This window comes from Triticum aestivum, chromosome 2B, assembly GCF_018294505.1.
Source record: "Triticum aestivum cultivar Chinese Spring chromosome 2B, IWGSC CS RefSeq v2.1, whole genome shotgun sequence".
Classification (NCBI taxonomy): domain Eukaryota; kingdom Viridiplantae; phylum Streptophyta; class Magnoliopsida; order Poales; family Poaceae; genus Triticum; species Triticum aestivum.
In genome coordinates this window covers 167,828,813-167,848,182 of record NC_057798.1, presented here as the reverse complement: position 1 = coordinate 167,848,182, position 19,370 = coordinate 167,828,813, and the positions used below count along the sequence as shown (strand labels likewise).

General features: G+C 48.4%; 1 protein-coding gene across 1 annotated transcript; it reads left to right on the top strand.

Annotated features, from left to right (window-relative positions):
- The first annotated feature begins 16,628 nt into the window (after positions 1 to 16,628).
- On the top strand, positions 16,629 to 18,457 carry LOC123040954 (protein FAR1-RELATED SEQUENCE 7-like). The gene is made up of 2 exons (XM_044463664.1): positions 16,629 to 16,722; positions 16,846 to 18,457. The coding sequence occupies exon 2, from the start codon at positions 16,870 to 16,872 to the stop codon at positions 18,250 to 18,252; it is 1,383 nt and encodes a 460-aa protein (XP_044319599.1). The 5' UTR covers positions 16,629 to 16,722; positions 16,846 to 16,869; the 3' UTR covers positions 18,253 to 18,457.
- The last annotated feature ends 913 nt before the right edge of the window (positions 18,458 to 19,370 follow it).

Genomic DNA, 19,370 nt, shown 5'->3' with positions numbered 1-19,370 from the left:
TGTAATGAAAAATTGTCTGCGAAATAATATTACATGCCAAGTAATTGTTCTCGGACGAATTAAAATACTGATTACAGAGGAAAGATATCACCTGATGTATTTTGACGAAAAATATCACAAGGTCACGGGGGCGACTCAACCAGGGCGGGTCTTTCATGGAGAGGTTGAACGGGTTGAAACAAAATGATGTCTGGCAACGGCAACAGCAGGGCCGGTAGGCAACTCACAGGTGGCCGTAGCAGAGGCGGCAAGCCGGCTTGAACGGGGATCACGGTAGAGACCATAGCACTGGCAACTCGTGGTGGTGGAGCAGCGGCTCGCTGGAAACCGCGACAGCGACTTACCGGCACTGGCTACGGCCAGGTCGTATGGATGCAGCCAGCAGCGGCGACTTGCCTGGGCGCACGGGCGGCTTAAATCGTCAAAGACGGGCGACTCAGGCCAGCCGCAGTACGTCCGTTTCCATGTTGTCGGTTTCTTTTCCCATATGTATTGCAACATATAATATCCACCCTTGGCAGAAGTAAAACGCGACGGCTCGGGCGCGGTTATGGCAGGGGCGAGCCCCTGGACATTTTGACTTGCCATTGCTTGTTGATGTAACACCTGAGAATATCTCCTGGGCAGATGTAGTAAGAAAGAACAAAATCTGAACCACCAGTAACCTTTACGTTTAACAGATTTGTCGGGGATATACCCCGCGGTATGACCCGGCCGGATGTATAACCCGGCCGGACTTGGCAACTCACTAATGACCCGCCCTGACTGGACGACTCACTAAGTGATCCGCCCGAACCTGGCGACTTATGGGTGACTTGGCAAGCGGATCAGAGGAGCGACAAGACCCGGGGGCCCAAGAGGCTCAAGGCCCAGAAGGCCGGCTTACGTTATGGTAGGCCGGCTTAAGAAGAAGAAAGCAAGACCCGGACTTGTATTTAACTTGTAAGAAAAGATAGACTAGTCCTAGTCCTACTAGGACTCCACATGTAACCCGCCCCTCTAACTTATATAAGAAGGGGCAGGGCGCCCCAAAGAGGGACAGGCAACAAGAATCTCTAGGGCTAGACACAACTAGAGGAGAGCCGGTTTACGGCGACTCCCTCGTGATGATAATGAGATCTAGCCTCAAACAACATGTAGGGTTATTACCGGATGATGTTTCCCGGGGCCCGAAGCTGTCTAAACCCGTGTCTTGTGTTGCGTCTCTTGATTCCGCTCAACCCCTCTCAAGCTACCACATAGATGCGTTGGCCTCGCGACTAAGTCCTCACACTAAGGACATCTGACGTGTTAATTCCACGATAGTTAGCGCGCACCGTGGGGCTCGCGCACGGTGGTGTTGAGTTCTTGAAGGGAGCTATCCCAGGGATCGAGAAGCTCCGCCCAGCTTATTGAAGAAGTTTCGGTCGACTTGTCGGAGAGTTCCAGCTGGCTCACCGAAAAAGTTCCGACCGCCTTGACGAAAGGTTCCGTCTAAATCTCCGAAAAAGTTCCGACCGCCTCGACGAAAGGTTCCGTCTAAATCACCGAAAAAGTTCCGACCGCCTCGACGAAAGGTTCCGTCTGAGTCGGCGAAAAGTTCCGACCGCCTCGACGAAAGGTTCCATCTAAATCGGCGAAAGGTTGCGACTGCCTCGACGAAAGGTTCCGTTTGAATCACCAAAGAGTTACGATCGCCTCGATGAAAAGTTCGGTCCGAATCGCCGAAAGGTTCTGTCCGAGTCGTCAAAGAGTTCCGACTTAGGCTACAGAAAAGTTCCGACCAGATTATCAAGAGGTTCCGGTTCAAAAATTCCGGATTATCAAAAGTTCCGGCCGGATTATCAAGAGGTTCCGGTTTAAAAGTTCCGGATTATCAAAAGTTCCGGCCGGATTATCAAGAGGTTCTGGTAAAAAAGTTCCGGATTATCAAAGGTTCAGGCCGGATTATCAAGAAGTTCTGGTTCCAAAAATTCCGGCTCAAAAAGTGTCGGCCGGGTTATGTGAAGAGCTCATGCACTAAAAGGCACAGAACCAATTAACTCTTTTGTCAAAAAACAAAAGCAGCACTATGCATTATCCAGCGCTAGCATCCGGCAAAAAATACCAGGTGATATCCATCCAATTTACTTTTATCAATATTTATTAATTTTTGAAAACAACCACTCTGCCCAATAGTGTTGTTATATACAGCCATCGCCCCTGCGGTCCGGTTTACATCAACGCGCCGACCGGCTCGCCCGTCAGCACCACCTTACAACGCCACGGACGACTCGCCCGTCCACCCTCGCAGCCGGTTCACGCGTCCTCACCGGCTTACAACGTGGAGGACAACTTGCTCGTCCGCACCGGCTTACAAACGCCATGGCCGATTTATCTGTTTGTTCCCACGGCCGATTCACCCGTGATGGATTTCAGTTTCACCTAGTGATCATCAACTTCATGGCGGATTATTTTCGGCCTAAACACATCAGGTGATATCCATCTAAAATATATTTTTAGCACATATTATTTTTGTCAAAAAACAAGTTTACCTTTGCCTTGGTCTGCAATATTGTTTATGCAGGACAATTGTTCACTGCAAAAGTTATGGCTATGTCATGGGTGTATAAACTCGCGCCACCATTGTAAATGCGCTAAGTATCTTATCATGCCATCAAGCTCGATAAATATATGTGCAAACCGTCATTCTGTAGACCGATTTACATCAATATGACGTGGCTAATTCGCCCGTCCATGCCGGTTTACAGCACCGCGGCCGACTCATCTGTCTGTGCCGCCTCTGAAGCTGCGGTCATCTTTGCTGTCCATCTCTCGCGGCCTAGTCTACATCAACATACCGGGCCGCACCTGTCTGCATGAGTTGTTTGTTAAGTATGAGCAAGTCACTGCTTGGGAAGCCCGGTTTTCTTCCAACAAACTGGAGGCAAATTATCATATATTATCAGACGCCGTCTGCACTGGATGGTTCAATGGGCAGGCGCACGAGTCGCCGCCACTACAGTTTGGTTAAACTTCAAACATCCAGTTGGAAGGAACCATTGGCCGAGTTGCTGACATGGCTCATACGGGATCATTTATAACCCGCCGCAGTCACCTCAACCTTCTGTGGATTCACATCGTGTTATCAACGCCAATGATATACACCTTCTGCTATGGTCAAATATGGAGAATCTCAAGCCAACTCTTCGGGTCATCTTGAGACTCGGGGGCTACAATGGTATGGCTCGGCAAAATTAGCCGGTTTCAATGAATTCAAGAACTTCGGGTCATTGAAGGGAAGATAACCCGGCCCTGGAGGCTACTGCTTTATTGGCGAATATTTAAAGGCCGTCAGAAAATGTCTGGTTTAAAAAGAAGGATTCCGGTTTAAAATCCGGTTCAAGAGACATCTCTCTCCCACAAAGCACTGAAGCTCTTAATATCCGGTTCAAGGGAAATTTATTTACCATAGAGCTTTGATGCTCTCAAATCCGGTTCAAATCCGGCTCAAGGTAAATTTATCTCTCACAAAATTTTGAAGCTTTCACATCCGGTTTAAACTTCTTCAAAAAGAATTAATCTCTCGCAAGTTTGAGTTCTCAGAAAAATTAAAGGTTGCCAAAAAGAACTTGCTTCCATGATGCGCGGTTCAAACTTGGGTATACTGCCTTACGACTTATCTTATTATGATCACTTGGGGGCTTCCTGCTCATCGAGCATAGCTATCAGTACCCTCTTGATCGGTGCAATGTCAAAACTTATATGGTCATTTGGGGGCTTCCTGTTCAAACATAGGTCGTATTCGAACCAAAGAGAACATAGCTGTCGATACCCTTTTGATTAGCAAACTGCTGAACCTACTTGAGGGCTTCTTGATCGTATCCGAATCATAGCTCAACTCCTTTGGGAATCGACGTGGATCGTATTTGAATCAGCGTCGTTAAACAACTTTTAAGGTCATTTTGGGGCTTCCTGTTCAAACATAGGTCGTATTCGAACCAAAGAGAACATAGCTGTCGATACCCACTTTGATCGGCAACGCCAACGCCACTGGGGGCTATATGATTGAATCTTAGCTTAACCCCTTTGGAACGGTTTACTGATCGTATTCGAAACAGAAGCCTCAAAATTTTTATCTCTTTGTATACAATCGCAAGTATTTGAGTTGTCACAAACATCATATGTGCCGGCTCTTACAGACTTGAGTTATCAACTTCATTGTCCGGGTCACATAAGCCGGCGGTATCATTCAAAGGATCATAGGGATCTTGTGATCTACTTGTGTGCAGGATAAGACTACATTTGGGTGGTTACCCACCCTGGCTTTTGATGTTAAGTCGCCAGGGCATATGTTGTTTAAACTCTTTGCAGGATTTGCAGAAATATGACATATAAATGATTAAGTTCAAGCTCATTACCAAAGTTGATGCATCAAAATGATTATTCGTTATGGATTTTTCTCAAAGGCTATAAGCCGTCGGGTTATAAAAATTCTGGCTTACAATGGAGGCGTATTAAATCGCCATCGGCCAAGAGCCGCCGGGTATTTAAAACTCTGGATTTACTTGTCAGCAGATAAGGTATTTGAATCTTTAAATAGCCAAACTTGGCTGGATTTTTATTATGATATTGAATGATTGAGGTTTTCAAACTGGGTTAATCAAATCTTTAATAGCCAACATGGCTGGATTTTTATTATGGTTATCAGTAACTAATATTATTGAGGTTTTCAAAGTCGCTTCAGCGCAATGGCTATTATTTTATCAATGGATATGATTTATTCTACAATGAAAGGAATAGTCCCGAGTCGCTGCAGGCTTACGACCCGGCACTTGGGGGCTACATTATTCAAATTGAGGTTACATCAAATATGCAAGTCTCATGTCGCTGCAAGCATGCACCATGACACTTGGGGGCTAATGCAAAGCCATTTTTGTTCACCTCATTGAAGACCCGACTCATCACATCGTAATGAGCCAGCCCTTGGGGGCTACCAATTGCTCCTGTCAAAAATTCAAGGTACACAAGCATTAATCCATTATATTGAATGGTTCACTACTCAATTGGTAGAGTGCAAAGCTCTTAACCTTGTGGACGTGGGTTCAAGCCCCATGGTGGAGATTATATTATATGATGTTATTATCAATTATATACAAAGTCCCAGCTCAGTATTATCTTACTAAGCCGGCCCTTGGGGGCTACACATTGTTGTTTAAGTTTACATGGTTATATCCACAAAGTCCCTGCTCATTATTGCATAATGACCCGACCCTTGGGGGTTACATTGGTTGAAGTTTTTTATGAGCATAAGGCAATTTCAAGTCCCAGGTTGCTGCAAGCATGACAACCCGGCACTTGGGGGCTACATATATGGAGTATTCAGTTTTTACTAGTGACTGAGATGAACATGGATTTCTTCAAAGTGGCGGTAATTATATGGAAACAAGTCTCAGATCATCACTTTGTTTCTGTTCAAGACTTGGGGGCTACAGGTAATATGGATATAAGGGAGAAATATCTTCCAATTTTCAGTTTTGAGCAAACTAGATTGACCCGGCATCACCAACCATTATGACCCGGTGTCTGCAACAATCATAACCCGGCGTCATCAATAATCATGAACCGGCTTGGGCAACAATCTTGAACCGGTGTTGGAAACAATCATGACCAGGAATTATCAGTTTTTATAGCCCGTTGGTTTTGGAAATCAGAGATTGGCAAGTTCTATATTTTCAAACCGGCTGAATATCATATGAGTATTTTAAGCATTGGGAGCTGAGTCAAATGAATTATTCTTCACAGTCTTCCTCTGTGAGAAATCAACGTTAGCAAATTGATTATGAACTTGGCTTATTGACCCGGTTTTGTGAAGCTGGAAATGACAAGGACTTAAGGATGATCAAGTGCCGGCTTACAAGAGTATTAACCCGGAGCACAACCTATCAATTTTGTTCTTGTATTTATTTTGCAGCATAAGTTTACCATGGATAAATCCAAGCTAAACTGGGGGCTAATGTCGGGGATATACCCCGCGGTATGACCCGGCCGGATGTATAACCCGGCCGGACTTGGCGACTCACTAATGACCCGCCCTGACTGGACGACTCACTAAGTGACCCGCCCGAACCTGGTGACTTATGGGTGACCTGGCAAGCGGATCAGAGGAGCGACAAGACCCGGGGGCCCAAGAGGCTCAAGGCCCAGAAGGCCGGCTTACGTTATGGTAGGCCGGCTTAAGAAGAAGAAAGCAAGACCCAGACTTGTATTTAACTTGTAAGAAAAGATAGACTAGTCCTAGTCCTACTAGGACTCCACATGTAACCCGCCCCTCTAATTTATATAAGAAGGGGCAGGGCGCCCCAAAGAGGGACATGCAACAAGAATCTCTAGGGCTAGTCACAACTAGAGGAGAGCCGGTTTACGGCGACTCCCTCGTGATGATAATGAGATCTAGCCTCAAACAACATGTAGGGTTATTACCGGATGATTTTTCCCGGGGCCTGAAGCTGTCTAAACCCCTGTCTTGTGTTGCGTCTCTGGATTCCGCTCAACCCCTCTCAAGCTACCACATAGATGCGGTGGCCTCGCGACTAAGTCCTCACACTAAGGACATCTGACGTGTTAATTCCACGACAAGATTTCTCCAAAATCAATCAGTACATATGTACTAGTACTTGAGGGCGTGCCCCACGTTTCCACTAGTATTTGAGGGTGTGTTACTTCACCCAAGAGATAGTGACTGCCTCAGTACTTGACCCACACAATTTTTCCTTGATGGGAGTGGATCACGAGTGGCGGAGCAGTATTAGTCAGCCAGTCAGGTATGCGCGCGACGCTGTGGCCGTACACCAAGGAAGCGAAAGTCTCTCGGGTCTTGATCCGCCCGAGAAAAAGAATACGCAGTTGTGCATCCAAACCTGGCCGGTGCACAGTCGGTTTTGGTGACGCGGGGTCGTGGAAAGGCGAGGAATTGATGCGGCAGCCCAGCAGAGTTGAAGTCGGCGAGTCATGGTCTTGGGGCCAATTTTCGTGTTTTGACCCTTTTTAGGAAGTTTAGCCAGATCTGACCCTAGTTCGTAAAAATTTCGGGATCTGACCCTTTTTCCTACCGCCATAACCCTTGGCGGTAGGGTATAACTGCCTACCGCCATAGGCCTTGGCGGTAGGACTTAACTGCATCGTTATGTTTGTTTAACGAGAAAAAACGTGGCGGTAGGCAGTGCAGGCATGCATTGATTCTTCGCACTTTGTTAACAATAGTAGTACACACATGCATTGGCCCTGCATGCAGCAACTCTGCGGCCATCACTGCATGCATATCCATGGCCCTGTTTGGATCCCAGGGCTAGAGCTACTTTGAGCTACTTGGGGCTAAACTAACTCTTAAAGTATCCAAACACATGGGCTAGTTTGAGTTAGATTGGAACTAACCCACCAAAAAAACTATCCCCGTGGAGAGGTGCTAATTGGAGCTAGTTGTGATGGGGCCCTAAAATTTTTTTTTTGGCCGTCGCATGCAACCGCACCGGATCCTATCCATTCGTCCCCACTGCCTCTCATTCTCCTTCCCCCGCTGCATCTCGTTCTCCTCCTCCCGCTGGCCCCTGTCGTCCTGCATCGCCGGCTGCGTCCGCTCGCCCACACCGGCCGCGTCTGTCCGCCCCCGCCGGCCGCGTCCGCTCGCCCACATCGGCCGCGTTTGCCCGCCCCCGCCGCCCCCGTCTGCCCGCCCCCGTCCGCCTCCATCCCGCCGCACCAGTTTGTCCGCCCGTCACCGTCCCTTCCGCCCGCCACAGCCGGCCCCGTCCGCCTCCATCCCGCTGCATCAGTCCGCCCGCCTTGTCCGCCTCCATCCCATTCCCATCCATCTGCACCATCTCCGACGCAACCTTCGCCGGCCGCGGCACCGGTCACCCACACAAGAGCCGGCCACAGCAAATCCTGGTTAAAAGAGTCAAATGATTGAAAAAAGTGCATTTATTTTCAAACTTACCCTCTCATCCAAACACCACCAAAGACTAGAGTTAGTTTAAGATTAGTCTAGAGTTAGAAAATAACTCTAACCTCTAACCAAGTTAGAGTATCCAAACAGGGCCCATGACCAGACCTATCTTATCATGGAGTGGGCAGAGATTGAATGGACAACCTAGTAGCCAGCTGCCTAGCCTAGCTCAGCTTCCTTTTGTTTTCGTGGCTACTGCTGGCCGCTGCATGTATGCATGCATGCATAAATTAATCTATCCATCCATCGCCTGGCCCAGCGCCTGCTATCTATCGCGTCAACTGCTGCATGGAACACAGCAAGACCTGCACACACTAAGGAATGCTACCGTCAAGATTTTTGGCGGTAGGGTATAACTAATTATCGCCAAAGACTTTGGCGGTAGAGTCTTTTCCGTACTAAACGAGGGTGACGGTGCCGGTAAGTCCTACCGCCAGGGATCCTGACGGTAGGTTGTGTTATCCTACCGCCAAGACCAACGGCGGTAGTAAAAGGGTCAAATCTAAAAGAAAATTAAACCGGGATCAGATCCTGATTTTATACGTGAAAAGGGTCAAAACACGAAATTTAGCCTGGTCTTGGTGGTTCAGCGGGAGCCCACAAAGAAGCGAGCGAAGTTGGTCGGCCGTGGTAAAAAACGGTGATTTTAGAAAACCGGCTGCCAGACAGAGGCAACATACCACCAAGCAAAACCAGTAGCATTTAATAATCCTCGGCTCCACACGCAGCAACTAGCACTTAATTAATAGTATTTGTTTGATCTCCCGGATCGAGTAGTACTAGGATTGTCCGTTTGTGGCATACCAATACTAATTGGTTTCTCCACCACGATGGATATATCCAAATAGAGGTAATAGCACCCCAAGTACCCTAACTTGCACAGAATATGATGATTTAGTTTCAAACTTGTAAAATTTGATTCCATCATACCCCAACTTGCACCTCATGTGATGATTTAGTCCCAGGCCAATCACAGCTCGCCAATTGGTAGCCAGGTGGCTGGACTGGTCAGCGCACGCACTTTTGCACAAAACCCCCTACCGTTTTCCCTATTCAACCCGCCCCGCCGCCGACCTCCGTGTGCTTCTCTCCGTCCTCGCCTGCCCCCTCTCCCCCATGCCCATCCTCCCGCGCCTCCCCCGACACGTACGCATGTCTCCTTCCATGCTTGCCTTGCGCGCGCCTTTGGTTTTACTAGCCTTTGCTTACGTATGCTGCTGTTGGTTGCGCAGGTGGAGTCGTCGGCGCAGTCATAATCGAGCAGTTCAGGGCGACGACGGGGTGCGGGACGCGGCGTCGGTCGCGAGGCATAGCGACAGGGGCTTGGCGGCTAGTGCGCGCTCCGAGTACTGCGGCGCCTGGGCCACGGAAGACGGCGCGAACATGCTGCCGAGGAGGCTCTGCGACGTGGCCGAGATGCTGTTGGTGCTGGCACTGACATTGGCGCAGTTGAGCGAGGGCGGGGACGGCACCAGCGGTGCCGACGGCGTGTACTGACGACGGGCTCAGGCGCGGCAGCGCCGATCTCCCGCTCAGGCTGATGATGATTCGAAGTTCCCAAAGTCCAAACTCCATAAAGGTTCTGCACTTCAACTGGGATTACATCACAAAGCCACTAATCAGAAGTTCAGAACTCACAAAGGCCCTTTATACGATCCTAAAAGAATCCATCAAGTGGCATCCCTCATCATCTCTCAAAGATCGAAGTTGGTTTCTTGCTCTGTTTGAATTTAACGCGTGCGTAAACTAATTGATTGGATTTCTAGATGCGGGCGTGCAAGAAAATGTATGTACTAGGTCACTGCTCCCCCAAGCTCACGGACAAAAATTGCATTTTTTTGGAAGCTCTCTCGGCCTCGGTTCCATTCCAGACAAAAATCCACCACAGTAAAAATCCCTCTACCCCGTCGCGCAATCTTACAAACACCATAACGCTCCAAAATATACTAACGCAATGGTCAAAGCGGCAGTACATCTAGTACTGTCAATTTTGACCTGACGTGAACGGGAACAGCTAAAATGGACGGAGGAACAGTAGTGCGTTGACCTTCATTACCTTGCTCCTCGTGCTGCTGCGGGGCGGGCGCCGGGGCCGGCGCCAGCGGCAGCTGTGGCCCGGCAGGGCGTTTCCTGCAGTTAACTGCCCCTTAACATCCAGTAATTAGATAAGACGACAGGGTGTTTTCTGCAAAAGTGCGGACGAAGACCAGTCAAGCCACCTGCCTGCCACTTGTTGAGCTGTGATACGCTGGGGACTAAATCATCACATCTAGTGCAAGTTGGGGTATGGTGGAGTTGCATTTTGCAAGTTTGGGACTAAATCATCACATTTCATGCAAGTTAGGGTACTTGGGGTGCTTTTACCTCATCCAAATAGCACAGCAGATCGCCTTTGGTTCGCCTCTAGCCGCCGCTTTGGAATTTCTCGGGAAACTGAAACGTACAGGGGCAGCAACCACGCAGACGCGTGAGTCGGATAGCAGCATCAGTAATGACCAGACCCGGCCGCTGAACCTGTAGCGGATATCGGCGATGACTTCCGTGAAAAACCTTCCGTCGAACTTGGCTGAATCTTAATTTAGACGGATCGTATGAACGGCAGATGCACACATAAACATAACCCTAGTTTCCTTTGAATTTGTCAGCTGTGCCCAGGGTTGTCTCATGCCGGGTTATCCAGCGCGATTGTTCCGTGCCAGCTCTTCTTTCCCCCACACATCGCGAGCTTCTCGATCCCTGAAGAAATCCCTCCAAGAACTCAACACCACCATGCGGATGGCCCCACGGTGGGCGTCAATTGTCGTGGAATTGTCACGGCAGATGTCCTAGTGTGAGGACTTAGTCGCGAGGCCAACGCATCTATGCGGTAGCTTGAAGGGGTTGGTCAGAATCGAGAGACGTGAGGCGGATCAACACACAAGAGAAGGATTTAGACAGCTTTGGGCCCTGGGAAACATCATCCGGTAATAGCCCTACATGATGTTTGTGGCTAGATCTCATTATGCTTATGAGGGAGACGCCGCATAAGCCGGCTCCCCTTTAGTTGTGTCTAGCCCTAGAGATTATTTCTTGCTTCTCCCTTTTTTAGGAGCCCTGCCCCTCCTTATATATGTTGAAGGGGCGGTTTACATGGCTAGTCCTAGTTGGATTAGGATTACCCTATTACAAGTGGAGTCCCAGTCTTGCTTTTTTTGTAGGACAATATTCCTTGTGCTTTCCTCATAAACCGGCCCATCATTAACATAAACCGGCCTTCTGGGCCTTGGGCCTTGTCATCCGCACACCGCTCGCCGGGTTACCAGTGAATCATAATGTTCGGGCAGGTTGCTTGTAAATCGTCTGGTCAGGGCTGGTCCCCAGTGAATCGCCAAGTGTTAACCGGATCTCAAGTAAACCGCCAAGCCCGTCCGGGTCATATTTTCGGCCGGTTCATACCGCGGGATACATTTCCGACAAGCATGGCAAGCATGACCACGAGGCGGGCTCGCTGCGTCACCCGACCAATTTCACCTTGGTGACCGAGATGCGACCAACTGTACATGCCCGTGCACCGAGCGCACTATCATTGGGTAGCCAGTTAACTCCCTTTCCTCTCGTTGTACAATACCTCGTTCCAGGTTCCCCGCTGCTGCATATACACCCCACTCTTGCAGGCGCCCGTTGCCTATGCTCCCTTATTGCGTATGTAATGAGATAACCCCATCGGATGCTGTCTCTCGATGTACAATGCGAACTTTGCGTGCTTGTTGGAGACACCATCTATATATACGCGAGTGTGGTCGGCCGATACATGAATAAACTGGTGCATATTTGGTCTGTATGTTTGCAGCATGGCCGCATGTATGTGTACATAATTTAGACAGGACTTCGTAACATGCTAGGTCAGTGCCCAAATTTCTTAACACGTTTAGTACGACATGTGTCGCTCCTTACTCAAGAACAGTTCATCATTGGACAGAGACCAATATGTACATACACGATTAGGGCCAGACAGGTAACGCAATATACAAGTTTCAACCCGATGGACCTTAGATATCAGGATCCCTTTAGGACAAAGCATTTTTTCCTTGGAAAAGGTGACACTTGCTTACGTACGACCATGGACCTGATGGGTCCTTACTGTCTGCCTCTACATGTACAATATTCTGATGATTGTCGTTTGTTGACTACGTTCACAAAGCATGCACCAAGGTGGAGGACTACCTCGAGGCCTCAGACAATGAGCCGAAGCCGGGGAAGACGTGACAATGGAGTTCTAGGCAGAGGGGAGTATGAATGTTGACTGGTTTGGATGCGGGGATGGGTTGTCATGCCGGAGAATAATAAGAGGCGTGGGAGAGGGGATAGGGATGACCTAGCCGACGGTAGGATAGCGTTGGGCAGTGAGGTGTGCGAGGTAGCACCACTGGTCGTCGAGATGGGAGCAGGCGGTCCCGCTAGCGCTGTAGGAAGAAGATGGAAGATTGATAACGTATGATAGTCGTTGGATATAAATCCAACGGGTTGAGCTGTCAGAATTGTTTGCTGACTAAGTTGACAACGCCTTGTGTATGCTTACTCCAGGGCGTCATGGGGAACATCTTCATTCAAGCATCTTCACCGTCTGCAAAGACAACACCAACACCTCCATTCCATTCTTATCCATATATGTACAATCAAGTGTGAATTGGTACCTTGTTGGTGTTAACTATTGTATTGGTAGTTGGTGGAGTGAATAGCATAAAACTATCACAATTCGCGTTACGGTTCCAAAAAAACTACCACATTTTTGTTTGTGACTGATAACCACCGAAACCGGTGTTGACTGTTTTAAAAAACCCAAATCTTTCGTTGCTAAGAAATTAAACCGGTTTATGACAGATCAGGCCCGCACCTAAACAAACCATCTGTTTGACCGTTAACTGACATGTGGGGCCCACATGTCAATGTCTCTTACTCTCTAATAAAAAACATCTCGTGTAAAATTCTTCTTCAACCCTTGGTTCTTTTACAAATTTGAAAATATGCCCTTATTTTTACAGAATAACTCGTATAATCATTTATAAAAAGCAATCGGGTCCCTCAATCATCAAAAAAGCAATCCCACCCAGAAAATCCCGCCGGCCATCCCCACACTCCTCCATGGCCATGTCGCCGCAGCGCACTAAGTCGCCGCCTGGGACCTGCGGGGCTGGCGAGATCTAGCACAGACAGCCCCGCTGAGGGCTGCTACCTCCTCACCCGCTCCGGCTCTCCACCATCGTGCGGGAGGCCATGCTCCGGCCAGAGGGGCGCCGCCATGCGCCATGGAGGGGCGCACCGCCCACCTCCGGTGCCCGCCGCCGCAGAGAGGCCGGCCACCTCCGCTGCCCGCCTCGGCAGAGAGGCCGACCACCTCCGTTGGCCGCCTCCGCGACGAAGCCGGCCACACCGCCACCACCTCGAGCCGGTGCCGCCATGGATCGAGCCCGTCGCCCGCGTGGAGGTCCGCATCTACGCCGAGGCTGGCCACACCGCCACCACCTCGAGCCGACGCCGCCATGGACCGGCGCGTCGAGCTGCTCCCTGCGCCGCCTGTTCCTCCACCTGGCCGGCGCCGTTCCTCAGGGTGGGCGCGGGCGAGCGGCCTCACCTCAGGGAGCTAATTGCTTTAAGAATAGGGGGTTTATCGCAAACGAGACACTGACATTTGGGCCCCACAGGTCAGTTAACGGTCAAACAATCAGTCAAACTGACGTTTTGTTTATGTGTGGGTCCGACCTGTCATAAACCAGTTTAAATTCTTAGCAGCAGGTAATTTGGGTTTTTTGAAACAACCGACGCCGATTCTGATAGTTATCAGTCACAAACAAAAATGTGATAGTTTTTTGAAACCCTAACACGGATTGTGGTACTTTTATGCTATTCACTCGTAGTTGGTGTCTTGTGTTTTGTTGGCGAAATATCATTATGTGGCATCAAACACTCTTTGCTAATTCTATATGATTCAAGTGGACATGTTGCTTCAATCTCGCATTTTTCTTCTTGTACGCTTTTGAAATTGGATCGTGCGAATTAAAAGACCCTAAAATGAAAAGTAACATAGAAAATTGGGGCAAATCCTATTTGGCGCCGGCTAACGTGCATTTTGTTAACGCCTGCAGCGCAACACCACCTGCCGCGAGCTGGGCCGGCCCATTCTAACTGTGTTCTCGTTTTGATAAACCGCAAAAAAGGTGATGTACGCAGGATTCGAACAAACGACCTGCTGGTTTTGAGCTAGCCGCGATAACCACCGAGCCACCTCCCTGAAGCTTGACAGATTACCTTCTTTTGAATTCATTAACTTACAGTTTTTACGAATGATTTTGTTTGGTTTTTTCTTTTTTCTTTCTTTATTCGTACACTTTTTGATAAATGATAAATGCGCGAACTTTTGTCATTTTCGCTATTTTATTTGGTAAAATCGATGAACTATTTTCCAATTCGTGAACCTTTTTTGAATTCGATGAACTATTTTCCAATTCTTGAACCTTTTTTGAATTCGATGAACTATTTTTTTTCAAATTCAATGAACTTTTTTTAAAACTCGTGAAATTTTTTTCAAACTCGTGAACTTTCAAAAAAATCGACAAACTTTTTTCAAATGTATGAGCTCTTTTCGAAAACCGATGAACTTTTAAAAAATTTCTTGAACTATTTTATATTTCATGAACTTTTTCAGAATTTTCATGAACTTTTTTCAAACTTGTGAACTTTTTTAAATTTGTTAACTTTCCTGGAATTAGTGAACTTTTTCAAATTTATGAACTTTTTTCTCGAATTAGTGAACTTCTTTCAATTAGATAAATTGTTCTGTGCAATAACGTAGCGCTGCGTCCTTGTTATTACGTATCTTCCTCTGTTACTAACCACATATGACGTTTAGCTCGTCTGGCTGGTGGCACCTGTACGTGAACTGGAACTGGTGAGTTCGAAACTGGAAGAGAGCAATTTTTCTTCCGTCTTTTTGTTGAGTTTTTTAGCGTTGGCTGGTCTGCATGTTTCGTGGGCCGGCCCAACACGGGGCGCTGCAGGCGCCAGGAGCGCGAACGGGCGACTGCAGCGCCGTATAGGAGCTCCCGAAAACTGGTTACTATAGAAAAAAATATAAAAAATTCTTCAAATGAGCAATTTTTCTTCCGTCTTTTTGTTGAGTTTTTTAGCGTTCGCTGGTCTGCATGTTTCGTGGGTCGGCCCAACACGGGGCGCTGCAGGCGCCAGGAGCGCGAACGGGCGACTGCAGCGCCGTATAGAAGCTCCCGAAAACTGGTTACTATAGTAAAAAATATAAAAAATTCTTCAAATGTGGGCCGCGAGGGCCTAATCATTAGCCGTGGGCTGCCGGGGTTACGGTCTGAGCCGTTTCCCACACCCTAACGATTAGGGTCTTGCGGCCCACTCCCTAACGTTTAGGCCCTAGCTCCAGCTATTTTTTTAAATAATACATTTTTTTATTAATTTTCACAAATATTACGCTGGGTAATTTTTTTTCAAAAATAATACACCGTCGGCCCGCTGCAGGCCGACTGGGCCTAGTCGGCCCACAGCAGGCAGATTGGATTCCAGTCGGCCTACAGCTGGCCGACTGGCCCCTGTCGTCCCACTGTGGGCTGATTGGGTCCTGTCGGCCCACTGTGGGCTGACTGGAGCTAATTGGCCCACAGTGGGCTAATTGTTTTTGCAAAAAAATAGGCATAAAAAATGTTAATCATGTAATTAAAAAATATTAAACGTGTATAATTTTTTTTCCTGATGTATACAAAAAATGTACAATATATATGCAAAAATGTTGACATAAAAAGTATGTTTTAAAAAGTGTTGATCATGTATTTAAAAATTGTTAAATGTGTGTATAAAAATGCTCCTTATTTATACAAAAAATATAGAATATGTATGAAAAAAAGTTGATACCAAAAAATTATGTTGGTGAGTTGGTGACAAAAAAATAAATCAAGGTTGTGATAAAAAATATGATTGGTTGCTCTTTTTGTATGGAACTGGAACATTGTTTTCAAACATATTTTTTTGGTGTTAACTTTTTTTCATACACATTCTATATTTTTTTATAGATAAGGAACATTTTTTATACACACATTTAACAATTTTTAATCATGTATTTGAAAAAATGTCAACTTTTCAAACATATTTTTCAAACATAATTTTTTGGTATCAACTTTTTTTCATACACATTCTATATTTTTTGTATAAATAAGGAACATTTTTATACACACATTTAACAATTTTTAAATACATGCTTAACACTTTTCAAAACATATTTTTATGTCAACATTTTTCCATATATAGTGTACATTTTTTGTATACATCAGGAAAAAAAATTATACACGTTTAACATTTTTTAATTACATGATTAACATTTTTTTAAACATATATTTTTATGCCTATTTTTTTGCAAAAATAATTAGCCCACAGCGGGATTAGCTCCAGTCAGCCCATAGTGGGCTGACAGGACCCAATCAGCCCACAGTGGGCCGACAGGGGCCAGTCGGCCAGCTGTAGGCCGACTGAAATCCAATCGGCCTGCTGTGGGCCGACTAGGCCCAGTCGGCCTGCAGTGGGCCGACGGTGTATTATTTTTAATTTTTTTATCCAGCGTAATATTTATGAAAATTAATAAAAAAATGTATTATTTAAAAAAAATTAGCCTAGCTCCACGCTATCTCCTCTCTCCACAATTCCTCCTCCTGCCGCAATCTCTGCAGCCGCCGCCTCCGCCTCCCCTCCCCCGCCGCAGTCTATAGGTATCCTCCCGCCTCCGTCCCTGTTACTACTCACCGATCGCCCTACTTGGTTTGCTTTACTCGTTCGATATTGCAATTGAGCGATCGTGTACTCGTTTGATTCTTCAAATTGATTTTCTGCAGTACGGCACAAGAACAAGATCGACCATGGCGCTGATCGGCATCGACGACACGGCGGCGGTACTCGAGGAACTGCGCTGCAGGAAGGACAAGGACCCCGATCATTTCCACCAGTACGAGGTCGACGCCGCGGGCCATCTAAAGATGCTCTTCTGGACCGTCGCCGACCCTCGCTTCAACAGCCACGACCACACCGACGACGTGGTCGTCATCGACACCGTGTTCCGGACGAACAGGTATGGCGCGGCCTTCGTCCCCATCATCGGCATGAACCACCACCGCCGCCCCGTGCTCCTCGGCAGCGGCGTCCTCACGGACCAGTCCCCTGACTCCTATGTCTGGCTGCTGCGAGCCTTCATGAGGTCTACATACCAGGTGAGGCCCAAGTCTGTGATCACCGACGGCGGCGACGCGGTTGTCCACGCCGTCGAGACCGTGCTCCCGCAGTCCAACCACCGGATCTGCTCGTGCCACTTGGAGCGAGGCATCCGGGAGCATCTTGATGGCTATTCAGCCAAGGTCGGCTTCAGGTCGCTGATGTTCGAGGACAATTGCTCGCCTGTGGAGTTCGAGGAGCGATGGCACAGTTTCGTGGCCAGACACAGGACGACGAGCAACCAGGAGTGGCTCTGCAAGATGTACGTGAAGAGGGAGCTCTGGACTGCCGCCTTCGTCGGTGACAAGTTCTTCCTCGGCATGGTGACAGACCAGAGCACGGAGTGCTTCTGCCTATCTTCAGGCCTGCGCACGAGCTTCTCCGAGGACATGACGCTGCTCGCCCTGCTCCGGCGCGCGGACTTCAGGTGCAAGTACATGCGCACGCAGGAGGCCGAGCTCGACAACGAGGCTGACAAGTCCCGCGTTGCACTGACGACCGAGCACGAATGCCTGGAGAAAGACTTTGCGCGGTCCTTCACGCCGGCCAACTTCGCCATCGTGCTGGAGGAGATCGAGGCGCTGGACGACTTTGAGATCATCGACACCCTGAGCAGCAGCTCCGACGGCTCGGGCGACAAGGTCTACACGCTGGATCTCCACGGCGAGCTCTATAACGTGTTGCAGTCCGACGGCGGTGACGACCAGGACGACGTCTTCAAGTGCAGCTGCCGGAAGATGGAGCGCGACGGCTTGCCATGCCGGCACATCCTCCACGTGCTGCAGCACGAAAAGGCGTCCTCCATACCGAAGTGCTGCAAGCTGGGATGGCTGCTGCGGCGGGGTGACACAAGGCACGAGAGGCTCGGCGAGATGGAGGCGCTGGGGCGGAAGGTGTTCGACCTGGCGTCGCAGGACGCCGAGGAGTTTGAGGAGATCAAGGGGTTCTTGCAGGACTGGCTGCAGCAGCGAAACTACTCTGCACGCGACATTGCAGACATGATTTTGAGCCATACCGTCTTTGGAGGGTGCTGATTTCTAGAATAATGCGATCTAGTGGATGCTTTTGTCGGTCGTGAAGAGATCATGCAGAAATCTATTGTCTTGTGACTTGCAGTATCTACTTCGACTAGTATCCATCGGTAAGACACGTATTTAGTTAGTGTTCTATTTAGGTGTGTCAGACATTACATGTGACATACAGATGAAGTGTGTTATTTATGGATGCGAATTGCTGTCATTCTAATTATCTGCAGCTACTAAAAGTGTCGATACTTTAGACTTGCTGTGGGTGCTATCATACACTTGTATCATGCATACACTGGTATCATGCATATATAGTATATATGTCTTGTGGTGCAAGTGAACTAGTGAAAACGGGCTGATTCTTTGTCCTGGAATATATGCCGCTTTGTTCGCCTCTCAGTGCATATGCCGCTTTGTCCTGGAAAATATTCCACTGTACGTTTCCTCGTACAGTGGAATGAATTAACAGGTAATGATGAAAAAGAGCTTTCCCCGCCACCGTGTTACATCCCAGCAAAACGATACAAACACACGCCATCATCGCACACAACACACACACACCGAAGACAAGATACAAAGATGCCGGGCACCGACACACCTCCCCAACGATTACCAAGCACACTACATATGAGCAGCAACGAACCGCTTTGAGCCGACGAAGACCACCACCAAGATGAGAGATCCACCGGGGAGAAGTCAGATGAACAACATCGGAGCGAGCACTGCAAGACGATGCCTTCAAGCAGGGCATGACTACGCATACTGCCACCGTCCGATCCGAGGATCAAGTTTTCACTCGGAGCATCACGAAGGAGAGGGAACACTGCGACAGAGCCTGCAAGGAGGAACACAACATCCATGGATGCCGCCGCCGCCGGCCAGTACAAGGACTGGGCAAGTGATGTACCCCAGAGCTCATACCCCTCCATCACACTGCCTGCTCCGCCAACCACCCGCAACCATGCTATTGCCCGCCCGCACCCGAGCTGCGCAATCTGCCCACGACCAACGCGTCTCCCACCGCCAGAGTCGCCGGCCTGCAACCGGACAACCCTGAGAGCCACCAAGGCCACGACTTTGACCAGGTCCACGACCCCAACCGCCGCGACCTCCAGCGACCACCCTGT

Bases quoted from the DNA above. Each gene is read 5' to 3' on its own strand.
- LOC123040954 (XM_044463664.1), top strand. From the start codon at position 16,870: ATGGCGCTGATCGGCATCGACGACACGGCGGCGGTACTCGAGGAACTG.